This window comes from Aotus nancymaae, unplaced genomic scaffold, assembly GCF_030222135.1.
Source record: "Aotus nancymaae isolate 86718 unplaced genomic scaffold, 86718_ANA_hifiasm-v0.15.2.pri h1tg000041l, whole genome shotgun sequence".
Classification (NCBI taxonomy): domain Eukaryota; kingdom Metazoa; phylum Chordata; class Mammalia; order Primates; family Aotidae; genus Aotus; species Aotus nancymaae.
Window position 1 is genome coordinate 18,054,244 of NW_026988455.1, and position 22,318 is coordinate 18,076,561.

General features: G+C 36.0%; 1 protein-coding gene across 7 annotated transcripts in view; it reads left to right on the forward strand.

Moving 5' to 3' along the window:
• The window catches only part of ERCC6L2 (ERCC excision repair 6 like 2), a 169,386-nt gene that overhangs the window by 54,253 nt on the left and 92,815 nt on the right, over positions 1-22,318 (forward strand). For 5 of the 7 annotated variants that reach the window (XM_064361532.1, XM_012461937.2, XM_012461936.3 and 2 more), the window contains exons 4-7: positions 7,397-7,590; positions 16,699-16,860; positions 17,261-17,468; positions 21,795-21,935. In XM_064361532.1, the coding sequence (XP_064217602.1) occupies positions 7,397-7,590; positions 16,699-16,860; positions 17,261-17,468; positions 21,795-21,935 (705 nt within the window). Of the gene's footprint in view, positions 1-6,255; positions 7,029-7,396; positions 7,591-16,698; positions 16,861-17,260; positions 17,469-21,794; positions 21,936-22,318 lie in introns of those variants that run through there. The other 2 variants (XM_021677105.2, XM_064361533.1) reach the window with 2 other exon arrangements.

A 22,318-nucleotide genomic window follows, 5' to 3' on the forward strand; every position in this document is an offset into this window, starting at 1 on the left:
GCACCATAAGGAGACCCTATCTTTACAGAAAATAAAAAATACAACAGTTAGCCCGGTGTGGTAGTGTGTGCTGTGGTTCCAGCTACTGGGGAGGCACAGGTGAGAGAATCACGTGAGCCCGGGAGTTCTAGGCTGCAGTGAGCCATGATCATACCACTGCACTCCAGTCTGGGCAACAGAGAAGACCCTGTCTCAAAAAAAAAAGTTCCTTTCAGTACATATTTGGCTGTGTTCTGTAGTTTTTAATATGCAGTCTTTTCATTAGGCTCTTTAAATTATCTGTGGCCCCAATATTTATTTTTCTTTTATCCAAGTACTATTAAAATAGAAGTTTTAAAATTTTCTAGTAAATAGCTGTTGTTGGGGCACAGGATGATGGGAGGGCTGAGCCCTTTTTGATGATTTCTAGTTTTTTTGCATCAGATAACAGCCTTGATAGTTTTTTCTTTGTGCTTAAATCCATGGTCAAGTTTTTTATGCTTTGATGCTCTGCATTGTGTGGTCTCTTGTTTTAAAATGTTGCTTACATTGTACATGCTTTCTAATCATGGTCACATGGTTCTATGTATTTCTGTTTAATCATGTTTGTTAAATGCATTGTTAAATCGTTTAATACTGTTATTATTTTCTTTTTTTCTGTTTGAGTAGTTGGATCTGGAAAGAAATATATTCAGTTTTCTCATTATGACTTTCAGTTTATTTTTGTTTATGTTCATACCAAATTTTGCTTAACATCTTCAGTTAATTCTTCAGAAGTTGGGGATGGTGGTTTGTGCCTGTAGTCCCAACTACTCAGGAGGAGGAGGTAGGAGGATCTCTTGAGCCCGGGAGGTTGAGGCTGCAGTGAGCCATGATTGTGCCACTGCACTCCAGCTTGGGTGACAGAGTGTGACTCTGTCTCAGAAAAAATATATATAGAGAGAGTAAATTTTATGTGCTTGTATATTGCTCTCATATTTATCTATAGGCTTATCTGCCTGTAGAATTTTAAATTCAAAATTTTCTTTTATAATGACCAAACTTATTTTATTATCTTCTGTCACTCCATATTGCAGGTGAGAGTTCAATGTCATGCCAACTTTTTTCCTTGGAAAAGATTTTTTTTAATTGTTTGGCAGTATTAAGAACGTTTTTAATCGATGAAATTCAGAAATTTCCATGAGCTCTAACACTTACCATAGAATTCCTTCAAATAAGTTTTGCTTTTGGGAAATACATACAGTACTTTGTGTAGGGAAAGTTGTGTACTGATGCTAGAATCAGCTTCTTTGAAGCAAATGACTGATGTAACTTTTCCTTCTTAAAATTACTTGGCCATTATTTTTCTTGACTTAGTCTTTCTAACTATCTTAGTTGCTTTGTTGAGTTTTATTTTGCTTGTTGTTGTTTTTAGGTTCCTTCTAAGAAAAGTAAAATTTTTAGTGGGGAACGACAGAGGGAGTTTTCGCTTTCAGAGATGTAGGCTGGATTGCTCAGTTCTTCAAGTGCGCCAGTTCTCATCTGTTCCTGCACTGTTAGGACCTGCTGGTACTAGCCTTCCAGGCATTCGAGCACTATTATGGATTTATTGTGTTTGTTCTTTTGTTTCATTGTTATCCACACAAACATGTATTGAGTTAGTCATTTGAACTGGAATTCAGAGGTTTTTTTTTTTTTTTGAGACGGAGTCTCACTCTGTCACCAGGCTGGAGTGCATGATCTTGGCTCACTGCAACCTCTGCCTCCTGGGTTCAAGTGATTTTCCTGCCTCAGCCTCCGAAGTAGCTGGGACTACAGGTGCATGCCACCATGCCCAGCTAATTTTGTATTTTTAGTAGAGATGGGGTTTTACCATGTTGGCCAGGATGGTCTCGATCTCCTGACCTCGTGATCCGCCCACCTCGGCCTCCCGAAGTGCTGTGTTACAGGCGTGAACCACCGCACCCAGCCCAGAGTTTTTAATGGAATCGCCAGTAACATTCTACAGTATTTTCCAGAAGTAAATACAAAGATGATAACTTTGAAATCTTCAAAAGATAAATTTATATTGGTTCTTTTAAAACAATGTACGTTTTAAAAAGACGTTTACGAAATACAGAAGAAATAAATTCTTTTATATTTATTTGCTAATGCCAAAATTACAATCAAATTCTGAAAAATTAATGTTGAAACTTTTTGAAAAATGTCCTTTAATGAACTATTACAAATTAAGGAGTGGTGGGTTTAAGGCATGTGTGTGTGATATGATACATCTCATATATATTTAAAAACTTTTCAAGTGTGAATAAATCATCTAAGAATGCATGAGGCTGGGTGTGGTGGCTCACGCCTGTAATCCAAGCACTTTGGAGACCAGCCTGACCAACATGGTTGGTGAAACCCCGTCTTTAAAAAAAAAAAAAAAAAAAAAAAAGAATGCATGAATGTTTTTTGGCAAGAATAAATTCTTTTTCTTTTTTTCTTTTTTTTAATTGCATTTTAGGTTTTGGGGTACATGTGAAGAACATGCAACATTGTTGCATAGGTACACACATGGCAGTGTGATTTGCTGCCTTCCTCCCCATCACCTATATCTGGCATTTCTCCCCATGCTATCTCTCCCCAACTCCCCACCCCCTGCTGTCCCTCCCCTATTTCCCCCCGACAAACCCCAAGGAATAAATTCTTAAAGGAAAATACACAAGCTCTACATTTTAAACATTGATTTTTGGAATGGTTCTTTAGATTTAGGCTCTTAAGTTTTGATTGGAATTCAGTCTTTATGAATCAGTAAATTTATTATAAAATGTTACTATCTTGCATGATAAAACTTTAGAGATTCTAAGTAAAATTCATAATTAATGTGGAAGAGGAAGAGATTTGTAGCAATCACAATACCAGTATCAGTAGCAATTTCAGTGACAATTGAACAAAAATATTTTATAATTATTTTATTTACTAGACACTATTTTTATAATTCTTCATATGTACCAAGAGGATTATGCACATGATACCACTGTGGGCATCCTTTTTTTAAAAAAAAAATATATATTTTACTTAAGGTGCATACTGTATCTGGCATTTCTCCCTGTGTTATCCCTCCCCACCCTCCCCACCCCATGCTGTCTCTCCCCTACCCCCGCAACTGTCCCCAGTGTGTGATGCTCCTCTCCCTGAGTCCACGTGTTCTCGTTGTTCAACACCACCTATGAGTGAGAACATATGGTGTTTGGCATCCTTATATTTGTATCTGGACAACTTTTGCAGTAATAACTGTAGGATAAATTCTGAGTACTTCAGTTGTATAGTAGGTAGAACTGGATTTAGGGGATTACTTTTTGATAGCTGGAGTTAAATTACTCCATATCCCAACAGTGGTGTATAAGAATATCTGTTTCCACCTTTTCATTTGCACTAGGTGTTAGCAAACATAAATTTGTGACTTCCTGAGAGGTTTAAAATTTTTATCTTGCTTTGATTTATATTTCTTTAATTATGGGTGTAGCTGTAGCTATTCAGATGCTTAATAGCTATTTTTAAATCTAATTCTTGTTTTTAATTCATAGTCCTTGATTAATAGTCCTTAATGATATATCCTGGAATTTAATTTTTTTGTTCATTATATATTTTGAAAATACTTCTTCCTCATGTAGAGTCAGCTTTGAATTAAGTATTGATTTTTAAATTTTTTAGGTAATTACATGTATTGGTTTTTATAGTTTCTGGGTTTTATGTTTGTCTAGAACAGCCTTTTGTACTCTAAAATTATAAATAAATTCACTCATGATTCTTTTATAATATGTGAGATTTTATTTTAAACCTTTGTATCTTTGTTTCAGCTAGAATTTGTTGTAGGTATCTAGTAATCCAATTTTATTTTTCTCAGATTGTTAGCCAGTTATCTTAATGTCATTTGTTGAGTAAACCCGCTTTTCCACAGTGATTCGAAAGGCCACTTTGGTGTAAAATTAGTGTCGATTTCTAGACATATTATTCTGTCCTAATTATTTATTTTTTCATTTCTCTTCCAATGCTAAACAGTTTTAGTTATATTAGCTTTATAATTTATTATTCCATAGTTTCTCCTCAAGTTTTCTCAACTTAGGAAAAATTCATTTTCTCAAATTTCTCCTAAACACCTGTTGATATATTAGTTAATACTGTGTTGAGTTTATAGTTGACTTTGCTTGTCATTTCCATTTTTAAAGGTTCTTGTTTACTTCTCTTTTTTAATTGCAAGATTTGATATTTATTGATATGGTTTATAACTTTCTGTTTTGATAGAATATCAAGTTTTGGTATTATTATGTCATTTTTGTAAAAAGCATTTGGAAGGGCTCCTGACTACAGTGGATTCTAAACTGAAGTTTCTATATATTAAGTAATCACAGCATACCAAAGGAAAAATGATCAGCTATATACACAGTAGGGTATAAATTAACTATGCTGGGTATTTTTGAGAGAGTTAAGAGTGCAGAGATAAATACAATAATTTTTTTTTTTTTTAGAACTTTGAGTTTTCTAGCAGATTCCAGTTTTACGTTCTGTAATTTTTCTGTAAAGGTACAATTTATTTTTCATTTAGATATCACACTTCTTCTCATGTGGAACCTTTGTTTTGCTGTGACTGATCTGTCACTGTGCTCTGAACATACATTATTATTCCTAACTTAGCATTGACATGAATGGTTTTATTTATTCATTTATCTATTGAACACCTTCTGTTTTCCAAGTACTATATGAAGTTCTGAAGTTACAGTGGTAAATAAGAAAGTTATACATCCAAGGACATAGACTTTTTGATTGAAGGTGCTAACATGATATGTCATGATAGTGAGGAGTTTTAGAATTAGACAGACCTGGGTTCAAATACTTAACTTTGCTACTTAATAGCAGTATGACCTTGAGTGTGTTGTTTAATATCTCTATACCTCAGTTTTCCTTGTCTGTGTTTCTGTGTAAAGTCCCTGAGTTAATTTCTGTAAACTACTTCTAAAGCCCTTGGCACACGGTAAGTCCTCAATAATGGTTATGTTAGTTATTATTAATACTATTACTACTTCTGCCACAAAAATACCACACATTAATCTTTGAGTATCTCATCGCGGTCCACACCACATCATTTTTCTATGCCACAGTGCATGAGGAATCAAATTTGATAGAATACCCCTTAATCATTGAGCTAGATTTATTGAAAAATACAAATAATTCAATATTCTCTGGTTGTACTATTTAACCTAGCTTCTGTTAGTTTTAATAATATTTAAGCAAGTGAATTTTAATTTTATTTGTGTTAATTTTAGATCCAGTTATAAATTGTATTTTAGCTTCAGAATAAGAATTATCACCCTCCCCGCATGTCTACAGCAATACCACCCTGAACACAACACATCTCGTCTGATCTTGGAAGCTTGACAGGGTCGGACCTGGTTAATACCTGGATTAGAGGAGTAGCTCCCAGAGTTGCTTTGTGTGTAGTGACTTAGCAGTTGGACACTGCTTTCCATTTTATTGTTTTGGCATCATTTGTTGAAAAAAAGACTTATTAAATGCAGTGTTATTTATTAGATGGTAGGAAATGCTAAGTTCTTATGTACTTCCCCTGGACTCTACATAATAACATAACCCAGTTCTCTGACATCTTTCACTACTAAAATGAATTTTTGAACCATTATTTCACCTTTCATAATTTTCAAGACCAATAATGTTTATAAGAAATATCAAAAATTATGTTGCCACCTTAATTTTTAAACATCTTCTGGAATCGTAGGACAGACGTCAGGACTCTTTGGATTCATTGGCACCTTTGATGAATGGTCTCTCAAGTGGAAAAGTACTAAGAGTGCTCAGATGGAGTTACACCTAGTGTTTTCATCTTGTAGTAACAAACAAAGGGAGACACTGTAAGGACTTAGTACTTGGAGGCCTAATTTTATATTTGAAAGGTGAAGAAAAATGGAAATTATAGGATCAACTTTTGCCCAAAGGACAGAAATACTTGAGATAAGTCAAGTATGATAAGGAAGTACTTACATGTGCTTGATGATGAGTTGTAAAAAAGGAACTCTCACATTCTGCTTGTTGATCTTTTTTCTCTTTCCAAAATGCAGTGACAAATTTGACTTTTTAGAGCTGACAAATGGCCTAGATGAAATGTTTCACAGAAAACAGAGCAGAATTTAGAGCAGTATTGTATTATTTCTTTGTTAAATTGAATTTTTTCAGTATGTTTAATTGGTTCATCTCTAGCAAGTAGATCAAGTATAAAACTTTAGAAAAGAAACGTACTGGTAACCCTGTCAAACATAACAGGTTAGGAGTAGTGGTAACGGAGAAATAAAAACATTACAAAGTTAAAATGGTTGATGACAGCAGGATTCTGGGTTAGTACAGTAAAGGTACATGAATATGGGGAATAACCAGAGATATGTTGGTAATCCTCAAATGGACTGATTTCATAGGAGGCATTATTCGGGCAGAAGTCCCATTTACCTGAGTTCAAGAGAGAATAGGAGGAGAGTTAAGTATTGATAACTCTTGAGGATCTTTGTTATAGGGAGAGTAAGAGGTAATAGCTAGAGAGAGATGTTGGGTTAAGGAGAAGAGTTTTTTGTTTTTTTTTTTTAATTTTTTGTTTTTTGGATTTTTTTTAACCCTGGGAAATACTCTAACATGTTTGCCCATAGATGATGTGGTTCATTAAAATGGAGACGTTAATCAGGTAGGGAGATTGGGGGCAGTTTCTGCAGCATTGACTTTAGGTTGGCAAGAAGGAATGGGAGCCACTGTATAAATTCGGGGGTTGTCTTTGGAGAAGAACATGAATAGCGTACCCATGGTAACAGGTGGGAGGGCAAAATATATGGAAATGAATATAGATAGGTTATTGATACAATACTGAGAGAAGTTCATCCAGTTTTCTTCTGATTGCTCCAGTTTTCCAGTGAATTTTCCAGTTCTTTAACTTAGAGTATCTGAGAGAGGGGGAGAGGAAATGGACTAGGAAAATGCAAAAGCAGAGAGAGCTCCGGGAGACCATATATTTCAAGAAGAACACATGGCCTGCTTGTGTATGTACATTACCCACTTGGCCCTTGAATTTATTATTGGAATTCCTATTTTATTCTTTTGTGTCTTTTGGAAAGTTACTTCTCTCTTATTTCTCAATGGCTTTTTAGTAGGGGGAAATTAAAAAATACCTGTTTCTTTGAGTAAGATTAGTTGTCTATTTTGTCCTGATAAAAAGCTAATTAAACTGCAAAGTATTTTTTGAGAATTTCATATGTCCATATATAGCTAATCACTCTGTTGTATTTATTGTTACTAATTAGAGTGTCAAAATTAAAGAAGAGGACTATTGATATTGATATTCTGGATTTCATCTTGGGATTCTTTTTCAGTTGTTAAAAAACATCAAACTTTTTAATTCTTCTTTTAGATGTTCTTAATAGTTGCTCCTCTTTCTGTCCTCTACAACTGGAAGGACGAATTGGACACCTGGGGATATTTCAGAGTCACTATTTTACATGGAAACAGAAAAGATAATGAACTAATTCGTGTAAAGCAGAGGAAATGTGAAATTGCTCTAACAACTTATGAAACATTGCGCTTATGCCTGGATGAACTTAACAGGTAATGAGAATAATAGGAATGATTGTATTAATTTTCTGCTTCCATCCCTTTATATTATTATTATTATTATTATTTATTGTTATTTTTTGAAACAGAGTCTTGCTCTCTCTAGGTGAGAGTGCAGTGGCGAGATCTTGGCTCACTGCAGCCTCCACCTCCCAGGTTCAGGCAATTCTCATGCCTCAGCCTCCCATGTAGCTGGGACTACAGGCGCACGTCGTGACGCCTGGCTAACTTTTTGAGTTTTTAGTAGAGATGGAGTTTCACCATGTTGCCAAGGCTGGTCTCAAACTCCTGAGCTTAGGCAATCCGCCCACCTCAGCCTCCCAAAGTGCTAGGATTACAGGTGTGAGCCACCGTGCCCAACCTATACTGTGATTTTTAAAAAAGCTCTCATTATTCCTTTGCTTGAGTTAATTTCCTTTTAGAATTATTGAAATATTTAGTTCATAATAACTTATTCTTTAAGAAGGAAAAACCTGCATTAGGTTTTCTAGAATTTCTTACTCTGTTTCGTACACTGAATACAGGATACCTCTTCAAACAATGATTGTTAAAGAATGATAAGACTTGTCCTAAATCTCATGTACAGCCTTTTATGCAGACAGTGCTTTTGAACTAGGTCAGTGATTTTCAGGAATTATTTCAATTATGAGAGTCTGTTGTGAAGGTAGAGTGGCAAAAAATACACACACACATGCACAGAACCACTGTAGCGTAGAGTGTAAGAGAGAAGTGGCCAAGAGACAACACCAGTAATATAGCAGGGAATAGATTATAGAGAGTATTGGAAGGTACTTTGAGGATTTTGATCTTTATCCTGAGAGCAATAGAATGCCCCTTGCAGTGTTGTCACCAGATTACTGATAGGATAAAAATGATCAGATTTGTACTTTGTAAGTACCCTATCTGCTGTGTTTGCAGATGGAGGAGAGCCAAGCTGGATGGAGAAAGACCAGTTAAGAGGCTTGTTATGTGCTGAATTGTGTCACTTCACCTCAACTCCCCTTCCACAATTCTTATGTTTAGCTCTCAGTCCCAGTACCTCAGAACATAACTGTGTTTAGAGACAGGTCTCCTTGATTAAGTTTTAAAGAGGTGATTGAAACCAAGGCTGATTGGTTGGGGCCTGAGTCCAGTACGACTAGTATCCTTACATGAAGACAGCAAGGACACACACACGTTACAAAGGGAAGGACTTGTGAGGACACAGCAAGAAGGCAGTCATCTTGCAAGCCAAGGGGAGAGGCCTCAGGAGAAACCAAATTTGCTGACACCTTGGTCTTGAAATTCTAGCTTCCAGGATTGTGAGGAAATAAAATTTCGTTTTTTAAAGCCATCCAGTCTGTGGTATTTTATTTTGGTAGCCCTAGGAAACCAATACAAGGCTTTTACAGTAGTCTGGTCAAGGCATCACGGTAGTGAGGTCTGAACTCTCCATAGTTGTTCTAGCAGCAGGCTGGGCCTTGGTAAAATCATTAACTTCCATCTGCTTGTAGCCTAATTTCTCTCTACAGGGATACAGTTTATACCTTTTAGGTGAAGATTAAAGTGTGGCATTAGAAACAGTTATCTAATAAGTCTTTAAAATGTTTAGACGTTATAGTTATACTCAATTTGAACTATTGCTCATGAAGGAATTAAGGATATTCCCCCTAAGTCAACCGAAGCTTAGAAAACCAGGTTATTTTTTAAGGTGATACTTTCACATCAGCATTAAAATGATTTGGCATAGGATAAAAATGAAGAACAACAGTTGATAGTTGTCTCAGATTTTATAAGCACAAAATAAAGAGTAAAAAAAGTTACTCATTAGCTATGTGGCTTTGGGTAAATTGGCTCATCTGGAAAATGACAGAGGATAAATTAAATCTGCCTTTGTGAAAACTAGCTCCTCAAGCCCAGCTGGAGAGTTTTATTAAAATCAACTTTAGTGAGATTTAATTGGTATACAATAATTATACCATTTCAAGTATACAGTTTGATGAATCTTGACCAGGGATTGGTATACTTTTTCTGTAAAGGGCCAGATAGTAAATATCTTAGGCTTTTGGGCCACATACAGCCTTGGCTGCATATTCTTCTTTTTTATGACACTTTAAAATGTAAAAACTACTCTTAGCTTGCTGACCATACAAAAATGGCCATGGGCTGGATTTGGCCATGAGCAGTAGTAGTATACTGACTCCTAGTTTTGACAGATGAGTGTAAACCACTATCCCAAACAAGGTACAAACTATTTTTATCATCTCAGAGCTTTTACTTCTTTGCAGTAGCCTTTCCCCAGCCTTCACCTTGGGCAACTACTGATTTTGATTGCTGTCACTATAGATGAGTTTAAGCTGTCATGGAGCATGTCAGTGGTATTACACAGGAAGCACCCTTCTGTGTGTGACATCTTTTGTTTAGCATGTTTTTTGAGATTCATTCACGTTGTGGAGTATATCAGTGATTGTTCTTTCTTAATGTTGCATTGTGTTCCATTTTGTCAGTATGTGCATTTTGTTATCCATCCATTTGAGGGTAGATTTTGGGGTTTTTCCAGTTTTTGATTATTATAGATACGACTTGAAGGGATATTTGTGTGTAAGCCTCTTTTGGACGTATGTTTTCATTTCTCGGGGAGTAGAATTTCTGGATTGTATGGTTAACTGTAGGTTTAGCTTTAGAAGAAACTGCCAAACCATTTTCCACAGTGGTTTTACTCCAGCTAGCAATGTGTCAGAGTTCAGTGCTTCATATTCTCAGCAATATTTGGTGTTGTCATTCTTTTTGTTTAGCTGTTTTAGTAGGTGTGTAGTAGTGTCTTGTAGTAATTTGCATTTTTCTGATCCATGTGCACTTGAAAAAAATGTTTTTTCTACCATTATTGGGTGTAGTGTTCTATAAATGTCAGTAAGACTAGATTGGTTAAGGTATCGTTCAAGTGTTTTCTATCTTTGCTGATTTCCTTTTAGGTTGGCTTATAGTATCTGAGAGGAGAGTTGAATTTTCAGTTATAATTGTAGATATATTTATTTCTCCTTTCACTTCTGTCAGCATTTAATTTAGTATTTTGAAGTTCTTTTATGAGGTGTATGTGCATTTATGGTTGTTACTTTTCCTGATGAATTGATCCTTGTATCCTTAAAAAAAAGTATGTATTTATTTCTAATAATATCTCTTATCTTGATGTTTTATCTGATATTAGCATAGCCATATTTTGGTACATTTCAGTAGTTTGCTCCTTTTTATTGTTGAATGGTACTGTTATATGGCTATCCCATATTTTGTCCATTCGCCAGGTGATAGATATTTAAATTGTTTCCAGTTTTTGGTTATATGAATAATACTGCTGTCTTATGATGAGTCTTATGCTTACTGCATGTGAATAGCTTTTCATGTTTTAATTTCAGTGTATTTGTTCTTAATATTTGGAGTGAGTCTCTTATAGTACAGTCTTGCTTTTTCATCCATTCAGATAATCTTAGCCTTTTATTTGGGGTATTTAGATCATTCACTTTGAATACAACTATTGGTAAAGTAGGATTTAGAGCTACCATTTTTGTCAGGTCTGGGATTTAATTTTATAAATCAAACTTATAAGCTAATAAATTAGCCTGTTACTATTTCATGGATCCTGAGAGAAGGCAGGCTAATCTGAGACATGGAGAAGTTACATAATTTTTCTAGGCCTCCACAACTAAGAGGATGTGTGAGGTTTGAACATTGATCATCTACTGCTAGACCTCAGGTTTTGTTTTGTTTTTGAGACAGATTCTTGCTCTCTTGCCTAGGCTGGAGTGCAGTGGTGCTATCACCGCTCATTGCAGCCTCAGTCTCCCACCTCAGTCTTCCAGGCAGTAGGACTACAGGCATGCACCACCATGCCTGGAAAATGTTTTTATTTTTTGTAGAGACAGAGTCTCCCTGTGTTGCCCAGGTTGATCTCAAGCTTCTGGACTCAAGTGATCTTCCCAACTTGGCCTCTCAAAGTGCTGGGATTACAGGTGGGAGCCACCATGCCTGGCCAGACCATAGGTTTTTAACCAATATACTATACCACCCCAAAAGATGTTTTGCTGTTAAATAAATGTAATAAATTCATGTATCATAGCATCAGGCATATTTTAATTATTTCTTACCTGTCTATCTCCTTAGACTGTAAGCTCTTTGATGTAGGAGATTTTTATTTTTAATTTCTGTATCTCAGTGCTTATTACACTTTTAGCACATAAGAGTTGCCAAGTAAATGTTTTTAGGTCGCTGTGTTTTCTGTGATTGTTATAAATATTAAACGAATTCTGAAGTAGAATTATATAACTATAAATCATATATTTATAAGATTAGAAGAATCAAAATTTTACGATTTTTGTTATATTTTGTTGTATTTATTAGTTCAAATGCCTTTATTTTGTGTTTGGCAAATATTTAAAATAATTAATATTTTACCTGAGCAAATATTAAGTTGTTTTTGTGAGGATAGTGCTCTGGGCACTGATATTATCATGCATAGTCCATGGAGGGGATGAACGTGCCATGTAACGTAAGGAGCTGTAGCTTTTTTCTTATTGCTATTATGTTTTTTTCTTTATTTCAGTTTTTGTCAGAGTTATATATGTGTATGATTTAAAGAGCAAAACATGATAAAAGGCTTTTAGTGAAAAACTGCAGTTCACTGTCCCCCAATTGCCTTTACCTCAACGTTTACTGATCTTTGTATTTTACCTCCTTATTGCTATAGAACATGTTTATGCTGCAACTTTTTTTTTTTTTTTTTGAGACGGAGTTTTGCTCTTTTTACCCAGGCTGGAGTGCAATGGCGCGATCTCAGCTCACCGCAACCTCTGCCTCCTGGGTTCAGGCAATTCTCCTGCCTCAGCCTCTTGAGTAGCTGGGATTACAGGCACGCACCACCCTGCCCAGCTAATTTTTTTTATTTTTAGTAGAGACGGGGTTTCACCATGTTGACCAGGATGGTCTCGATCTCTTGACCTCGTGATCCACCCGCCTCGGCCTCCCAAATTGCTGGGATTACAGGCGTGAGCCACCGCGCCCGGCCCTATGCTGCAACTTTTATATTTGTCTTTAGTTTTCAGCATCATCTGTTGATTTCTTCTTAAGGAAAATGAGGATTTTGCTGTGTTTTGCCCTTCTCTTGCCTGCTGTCAGATGACCTGGCCCATCTACTTTGTGCAGTGGGAGGATTCTTAAACAGACTATTATTGAACGTTTACATGACTCCAATTTCCAGAGACATCAGGGGCCACCCATTCTTAACTTTTCAAGAACTAAATAATATGAATTAGATTGCTTCTTGGCTTTTCTCACTCTTGACATAGGATACTGCAGTCTCTGCTTTTGTAAGTCATCTTGTCTGTGTTCTTTTCAGCTTCTAGAATTTTTGCTATTTTTTCCTCTCTTTGTTCTTGAGGCTTCTAGCTTTTTTCAGCTTTATATTAAGAAAATGATGAAACCTATAGAAAATTTAATGGTACATGAACATCCATCCATATTCTCACCATCTAGATTCAACAGGGGTGTGTGTGTGTGTGTGTGTGTGTGTGTGTGTGTGTATTTTTTCAAATGTTGGCAAAATATAAGTTGATATATATAAACGTGTGTGTGTCTGTGTCTTTGTATATAGGGGAGGTAATGAATCATTTCAGCAAGTTGCATAAAACACAACATCTTTAAGTTTTTTAGCATGGATTTCCTAAAACTAGTGATATTTGTTGATATACCACAATATCACTGTCACACACAAGAAAATTAATAACAAAATTTCCTCAGTTATTCTCAAAACATCTTTAATATCTAATATGTATAAAGCAGGATTCAGTAAAGGTTCAGATGAAGAATTTGGCTAAGTCTGTTTATTTTCTTCCTATATACATCATTTTTCCAACTTTTATTTTTTAATTATATGACTTTTTGAGGGGACCAGGCCAGTTAGATTGTCTTTTAGGATATCTCATATGTTAGATTCATCTGATTACTTTCTCAAGATACATTCATCTGTCATTTGTATTTTAGTAAGGGAGTTTTGGCCCAAAGGCTTAAATAGATTCAGATTAAACATTTTTGGCAAGAATGCTTCATAAATGATGTTGTGGACTTCAAATTGCATCACTTCAGGAAGTATTAATGTCAGGTTGTTCGACTGCCAGTGATGCCAAGTTTGTCCCACAGGTTAAGGAGGTTACCATCATCAGATCTCTCCATTGTAAAGATATGTTTCTCCCTTTATAATGAGCAAATAATCTGTGGAGTGATACTTTGTCACTATTTAAATATTCTGGTATCCCACAATCCTTTTACTTAGTAGTATTAGCATACACAAATTATTCTTGTCTGAATCAGTTACTTTACTAGGTTTGGCAAAATGATATTTTTCTAGTTTTATTATTTCTTTTCTACATGTTAATGGTATTCTCCTGTAAAGGAAAGCTTTCTCCATTAATTAGGAATTAACTACAATTTTGACTTTAAAAAAGCAAGGTGAATGCTTGATTCTTTTACTTTAATGACCAATTTTTGGAGTAGGAAATTAGCATAATGGTCATCTACAGTGGTGGCAAAGTTTCTCACCCTCTTCTCCTCCTTTCTTCCCCCCCCTTTTTTTTTCTTGTGAATATCACTATGGATTTGGGCATTATTTAAGTATAGTTGACATAAAATGTACTCTTGTAAGTTAGAATGATTTTTGGTAAAATTTTAAAAGTTGTGCAGTTATTACTACAATCTAGGTGTAGAACATTTCCATCACCTCAGAAAGTTATTTGTCTGTAATCAGTGCCTGCTCCCATCTCCAGCCCCTAGCAACCACTGATATGCTTTCTGTCTCTATAGATTTGCCTTAACTGGACATTTCATATGAATGGAACCATTCAATATAAAGCCTTTGGTGTCTGGCTTCTTTCACTTAACATAATATTTTTGAAGTTCATCCATATTGTGGTACATTTCAGTAGTTTGTTCCTTTTTATTGCTGAATGGTACTGTTATATGGCTATCCTGTATTTTGCCCTTTCACCAGCTGATGAACATTTGAATTGTTTCTAGTTTATGGTTATACAACTATGCTGCTGTGAACATTCACATACACGTCTTTGCACCTAAGTTTTCATTTTTCTTGGATAGATACCTAGGAATGGAATTGTGAGGTCTTACACTCAGTATGTTTAACTTTTTAAGAAACTGCCAGCTGTTTTAGAACAGTTGCTGTGCTTTCCCAAAAGCAGTGTATGAGGATTCTAGTTTCTCCACATCCTTATTAATGCTTGATATTGTTAATCATTTTTATCTTAGCCATTCTAGTTTTAATTTGCAGTTCTCTAATAAGATGTTGAGAATATTTTCATGTACTTATTTGCCATCTGTATATCTTCAAGTAGACGTTTCGTGAAATGTCTTATTAGAATCTTTTGCTTATGTTTTAATTGGGTTTTTTAAATTTTGTTGACTTGTAATAATTCTTTGTTGTTGTTGTTGTTGTTGTTGTTGTTTTGAGACAGAGTCTCACTCAGTCACCAGGCGCCAGGCTGGAGTACAGTGGCACGATCTCGGCTCACTGCAACCTCCGCCTCCCGGGTGCAAGCAATTCTGCCTCAGCCTCCCAGGTAGTTGAGACTACAGGCGTGCGCCACCAACGCCCAGCTAATTTTTTTGTATTTTTAGTAGAGATGGGGTTTCACCATGTTGGCCAGGATGGTCTCGATCTCTTGACCTCGTGATCCGCCCGCCTCAGCCTCCCAAAGTGCTGGGATTACAGGCTTGAGCCACTGCGCCCGGCCTGTTGTTGTTTTTTTTGTTTTGTTTTTTGAAACGGAGTCTGTCTCTGTCACCAGCCTGGAGTGCAGTGGCATGATCCTGGCTCACTGCAACCTCTGACTCCCTGGTTCAAGTGATTCACCTGCCTCAGCCTCCCGAATAGCTGGGATTACAGGCAGGTGCCACCATGCCCAGCTAATTTTGTATTTTTAGTAGAGACAGCGTTTCACCACGTTGGCCAGGGTGGTATTGATCTTCTGACCTTGTGATCCACCCGCCTTGGCCTCCCAAAGTTCTGGATTACAGGTGTGAGCCACTGTGCCCAGCCCAGTTGTAATAATTCTTTATACATTCTGTATACAGTTCTTTATCAGATTATGATTTGCAAATATTTCTGCCCAGTTTGTAGCATGTCTTTTTATTTTTGTTAATGGTATCATTGGAAGAGCAAAAGTTTTTAACTTTCATGAAGTCCAACTTATCACATTATTTTTAATTGACCATAAATTTTGTGTCATATCTAAGAAATATGTGCCTAATCCAGAGTCACAAATGTTTTCCTGTGTTTTAAAAGTTTTAGTTTATATTTAGGTCTATGATCTGTTTTTAGTTAATTTTCATGTGTGATGTGAAGTAAGGGTCTAAATTCATTTTTCATAGAACTCCTGGATTTTTGTTTATTCAATATTTTATATTCAGTTGTAGTTAATATTCTTAATGATGCTCAAATATTCCAATTAGGCTGGTGTCTCTGTTCTTTGGACATATTCACATTTGTATTTGGATACATCTGTGCTTTCCCACTGTTCAGTGTTTCCCCCAACACATGCCTGAAATCAACTGTTTCTCCATTTTTCCATGAGGCTGTAGTTCCTTTTAGTGAAGAGAACACTATGGGTGCTCATTGCTACTGGGATAACAGTCAGTTCTAAAGTTTCTTAGTGCACAGGGCTATGAAATACAGCTTTTAAAAATCATGAGTTTATATTGATATTTTTCATTCAGATTTAGTGTTGCAAGTTTTATTTCTTTTATATTCGTTTTTCTGGTTTAATTCCAATAAGGTAATTTTAAAAAATCCTTTATTGTCATTTCAGTGATGTTTAAATGAAATTTGTCTTTTTACCATCTTTAAAGAATGTTTATACCCTTTTATCTTCTCTATGCATTTTGTTTTTATGGACTGTCCAAGACTGTGACCATTTAGTCACAGAATTCTTTTAGTCAAGAATCCAATGGAATCATCAAAGAGTAAAAAGGAAAAAACCTTTGATAAAGAAAGCTACTCTCTAAAAATTCTATGGACTGAGAAAGGAGGTTTTCTCAACCTTAACCTTCTTTTTTCTTACTTTATAGTTTGGAATGGTCAGCTGTCATTGTGGATGAAGCTCATAGAATCAAGAATCCAAAAGCCAGAGTGACAGAAGTTATGAAAGCTTTGAAATGTAATGTCCGCATTGGCCTCACTGGAACCATTCTTCAAAACAACATGAAGGAACTGTGGTGTGTTATGGACTGGTGAGGGAAAACACTTTTTATAAAATTATTTTATAGTACTTCAGCTGAATACTGTCTTGTTTGCTAATTATTAGTGTCCAAACAAACAAAACAGTAGTTTGTCTATTTTTAGATGTGTTTGACCCTAAATGTATATAGAGTAGAGAGGCCTATGAAAACCTATCTTTTTATTTATTACTCTTGGTCACTGAAGTAAATATACATGCTAACTGCCAATCTCATCTTCATATTATAGTTATAACCTGAAACTGTCATAAAGAAAGAACATTCTGTTTTCTTGACTTTTGTTTTTGTTACCATTAATAATCAAGTAATGTAGTATATCTCTTAGAAGCCAGAAGTCAGTGTTTTTCTTTTTAGGTAATAAAGCCCTCACATTTTTCTTATTGTCTTCATAAAGGGCTGTGCCAGGTCTTTTAGGGAGCAACTCCTACTTCAAGAAGCAGTTTTCTGACCCTGTAGAACATGGTCAGAGACACACAGCAACCAAGAGAGAACTAGCCACTGGCCGAAAGGCCATGCAAAGACTTGCCAAAAAGATGTCTGGTTGGTTTCTCAGGCGCACCAAGACTCTTATCAAGGATCAGTTGCCTAAGAAGGAAGACCGGGTAAGAACTGCATTTATGTATATTGTTAATTTCTGGTCATATTTTATTTTATTTTATTTTATTCTTTTTAAGAAAAAGTCTGTCTCCTGTGGTGTTTTATGAATATAGTTTTTGCCTTTTACTCTGTATGGAAAAAAATTGTTAGATGCAGAGTTTCAGAAACCATTGGTTGAGCTCAGTCATTTTCCTTACTGACTTTACTAACCTGTTAGCTAACAGGTTTATTATTAGTATACATTAAACTCATTTCTCATCAAAAAAAAATTTTTTTTTGAGACAGAGTCTGGCTCTGTTGCCCAGGCTGGAGTGCAGTTGTGTGATCTCAGCTCACTGCAATTTCCGCCTCCCGAGTTCAAGCGATTCTCCTGCCTCAGCCTCTCGAGTAGCTGGGATTACAGACGGGAGCCACCACAATGCCTGGCTAATTTGTTTTTGTATTTTTAGTAGAGACAGGGTTTCACTATGTTGTCTAGGCTGGTCTTGAACTCCTGACCTCAGGTGATCCACCTACCTCACCCTCCCAAAGTAGTGGTATTACAGGCATGAGCCACCACACCCGGCCTCATCAAAACTTTTGATAGAATTTTTCCCAATAAAGAAAGAAGAGCTTTTCTCTGCCATGTGCTTTCTGTTTACACTTTGTCCTTCCCATACTGTCTATTGTCCACCACACAGGGTATTCTTTGGTACCTTAATTCTAGCTGTAGGACCAGTGTGATTTATAGCTTTTTAAAAAATTGGTAGGTCTGTTTCTTGTAGAATGCTATTTGCAGTTAGACAACTAACCTAACTTTTAGAATTTGTAGGAAAACTATGTTGTTAAATTGTTTAAGAAAATATGAGGAGTAGACTTTAAGAATATATATTTTTTAAATATAGTGGTCTTCTTTTATAGTTTTTAATCTTGTGTTTCTTCTAGCTTGGGCAATGGAATAAAGGTTCTACAAATTATTATGGAGCCAAACCTAATTAATGTCCCAAATAAGGGCAGTCCCATGAAATGCCCTCTAATTTTAGTATATCCTCTTTATTGTTACTTTAAAAAGATAGATTTGAAAGGAAAATATATTATTAAATTGAGATACTTCATGGACTCTCGTGTATGTAATTTAGCTATCTGTCTAGTAGGAACAACACAAAAGTATAAGGAGAGAATTGTGCACTGAGGTTTAGAACTTGGGCTCTGAAATCAAATACTATGAGTATAAATCCTAGCTCCTCTGCATAGAGTTTTGTGACTTGGAGCAATTTGTGAGGCTCTCAAACTTGGGTTTCTTCTATGTTAAATGGGAGTAATGTTAGTAGCGCCTGCCTCACTTGGTTGCTCCGAAATGCATGGCATTTAAGAAATCTTGAGTAATTGATACTGTGTTTAATAATAATAAATAATTCAAGATACCTTTGTGCTTCATTGATGACCATCTTCTGTATTCTCTTTTTTTCTTACATGTACTTTTATATTTAATGGTGGAGTCAAGCTGTACTAAATATTTTATTAAAACATTTTTTAAAAATCTAGTGTTGGGAGGGGGCAGGCTGGATGTGTGCTGCCATGCATCCTTCTTCAGTCTGGTTTGGGTCTTCAAAAAATAAACGATAAAAATAGCTTCCAGTAGAGCTCTGGTCATCCTGGCTAAAGGAGCAGAGGAAATGGAGATAGTCATCCCTGTAGATGTCATGAGACAAGCTGAGATTTAAGTCACCATTGCAGATCTGTCTGGAAAATACCCAGTACACCATAGCCGTGACGTTGTTATTTGTCCTGATGTCAGTCTTGAAGATGCAAAAAAGAGGGACCAAATGACAAGGTGTTTGTAACAGGAGAGGTAATCCGGGTGCACAGATTTTAATTTGAGTCTGCTGCCTTGGGAGAGATACTGAAGGAACAAGTAAACGAAGGGCCTCGTAGCTACTATCTATGCAGGTTCTGCTGGTCTGTTGGCTCCTGAAATAGATTTTGAAAGTAAAGTTATAACATACCTACTTGCTAAAGACAAAATGATGAATGGAAGTCGTTACAGCTACTCTGAGAATCGTGTGGAAAAGGACAGCCTGATTTTTACAAGTCAAGCGCCCAGGACTGGCTTCGCATTTGCTCTTGGGATTGTTGATGCCTAAGAGTCAAGGAGGTGGTGGCTGAAGTGAAGGCTTCACTTGTTCTTGAAGACCAGAGCAAAAAAATGTGATGATCAGTTAGAGAAATAGGCCATTTGGAATCCATTCTCACTGTGTTTGCTTTAAACAGAAAAATGGTAGGTTAGTATGCTGAAAAACCATCGCCATTCCTGCTTTTGTGAAGTACAGTTGTGAAGTAACAACCACACAGAGGTTTCTCAACCTACAAATTATGTCTCTCGCCCAGGCTAGAGTGTTGTGGCATGATTTTGGCTCACTGCAACCTCTGCCCTCACAGTTCAAGCTGTTCTGTCTCAGCCTCCTGAGTAGCTGGGACTACAGGCACACGCCACCATGCCCAGCTAATTTTTGTATTTTTAGTAGAATTGGGGTTTTACCATATTGGCCAGGCCCGTCTCAAATTCCTGACCTCTGGTGATCCACCTGCCTCAGCCTCCCAAAGTGCTGGGATTACAGGCATGAGCCATTGCGCCTGGCCTGTATCTATCTACATTTCTGAGCCTTGTTTACAGAATAAACAGGACATTTAGGGGGAAAAAAAAGCATTGTTTTATCTAGACATTACTATATTTGCTTGTATGCACCTTTGCCTACTGGCAATAATATTCTGTTGTGGTGATACAAGCATATAAATATTTACAAATATTTATATTTTACAAATATAAAAAATGTCAGTGCTTTGTCCCTGAAGTCAGGAAGTGCCTTGCCAGTAAAGGACTACCTTTTAAAGTTCTTCTGATACTGGACAATCCTTGTGACCACCCAGAACCCTGTGAGTTCAACACCAAACGTGTCAAGGTGGTCCACGTGCCCCCAAACACATGTCTAATTCAGCTTCTAGATCAGAGGGTCTCAGGGACCGTTAAGGCTCATTACACATGGTCCTCTATGGAAAGGATTTTAAGTGCTGTGGAGGAGAACCCTGATAGAATACCACGAATGTCTGGAAGGATTACATCATATGAAGATACCATCATCGTTCTAGAAAAAGCCATGAAAGCCATCAATCCTGGAATAGTAAAATCCTGCTGGAGAAGACTATGTCCACATGTTGTGCAGACTTCAAAGGATTTACAACAGAACCAGTCTGTGAAATCATGAGAGGTTGTGGATATGGCAAAAAAGGTGAAGGGTGAAGGATTTCAAGATATAGATCTTGGAGAAATTCAAGACTAATTTAAAGAAATGCAGGACACCATACCAAAGGAATTAATTGAAGACGACTTGATGGAAATAAGTGCTTTCAAAACAGGGCCAGACGATGAGGAACAAGACGTAGAAAAAACAGTAGAAGACAAATTGACATTAAATAATCTGGCAGAGGAGGTCTGATTATTTGAGATTGCTTTTGACTTCTTTTATGACATGGACCCTTCTATGATATGGGCACTGAAAGTAAAGCAACTGGTGGAAGAAGGACTGGCACCATATAGGAACATTTTTTAGAGAAATGAAAAGCAAAAAAGTCAGGCGGAAATCACAACATGTTTCTGTAAAGTTACACCAAGTGTGGCTGCTTCTCCTGCCTCCACTGACTTCCTTTCACTTCCTTTGCCTCTTCATTTTTGCTACCCATGAGACAAGACCAACCTCTCCTCTTCCTTGTCCTCCTCAGCCTAGTCAATATGAAGCCCTTTATGATGACCTACTTCCACTTCATGAACAGTAAATATATTTTTGCTTTCTTATGATTTTCTTAATAACATTTTATTTTTTTCTAGTTTTATTATGAGAATGTAGGATATAATAGTTATACAAAATATGTGTTCATCAACTGTTTACACCATTGTTAAGGCTTCTGGTCAACAGTAGGCTATTAATAGTTATGTTTTTGGGGAATCAGAAGTTATACATGGACTTTTGACGGTGTGGGGAGTTGGCACTTTAGCGCCTTCCATGTTCAAGGGTCAGTTGTGTAAGGAAATCATCATTTATTTGTTTGTATTATGATTTCTTTTAATTAAAATTCTATGAGGTTTATTTGAAAATGAAATTATACTTTATATTATCTAGGGTGGGGTAGAGTAAAGAATGTAAGAGAATTGGGAGAAATCATGATCATGTAAATAGAGGGAAAAATAGTTTATAGTAACTTTCACTATTATAATCCATGAAATCAGATGTAGATTGTGATTTTTATTATTGCTATTTACAAAATACTAATAACTACCTTGTATTTTATCTTGGCAGATGGTGTATTGTTCTTTGACAGATTTCCAGAAAGCTGTCTATCAGACAGTGCTAGAAACAGAGGATGTGACTCTGATACTTCAATCTTCTGAGCCTTGTACCTGTAGCAGTGGCCGAAAAAGGAGAAATTGTTGTTATAAGGTAAGCATGTCAGTGTATCTTTATAATCTTGCTTTTGATTACATAGTACTCTTTTCTAGTATAAAAAATAGTAGCTTTTCCTCAGACAGTTCTTTAAAGCTATGTCTTAAAAAAGAATAGTTTTCAAAAATATTTTATAATATCAAATAGTAATTACATATAAAAATACATATTCAAATAGATTTTCAAAAAGTTAATTTTAGAAAGTAAGCTTAATTTTTATATCCTCCATTTTAGCTTTTTTTGGGAAGTAACCTACTTTCATCTTCAAATTTCATTTCATTTTCAAGAAGTTTCTCATTTTCCACTAATAGTAAATGAACATACTCTTGTATAGCAGGCTTAAAATACTATTCTGATGTTAGATACAGTATCAATGTGAT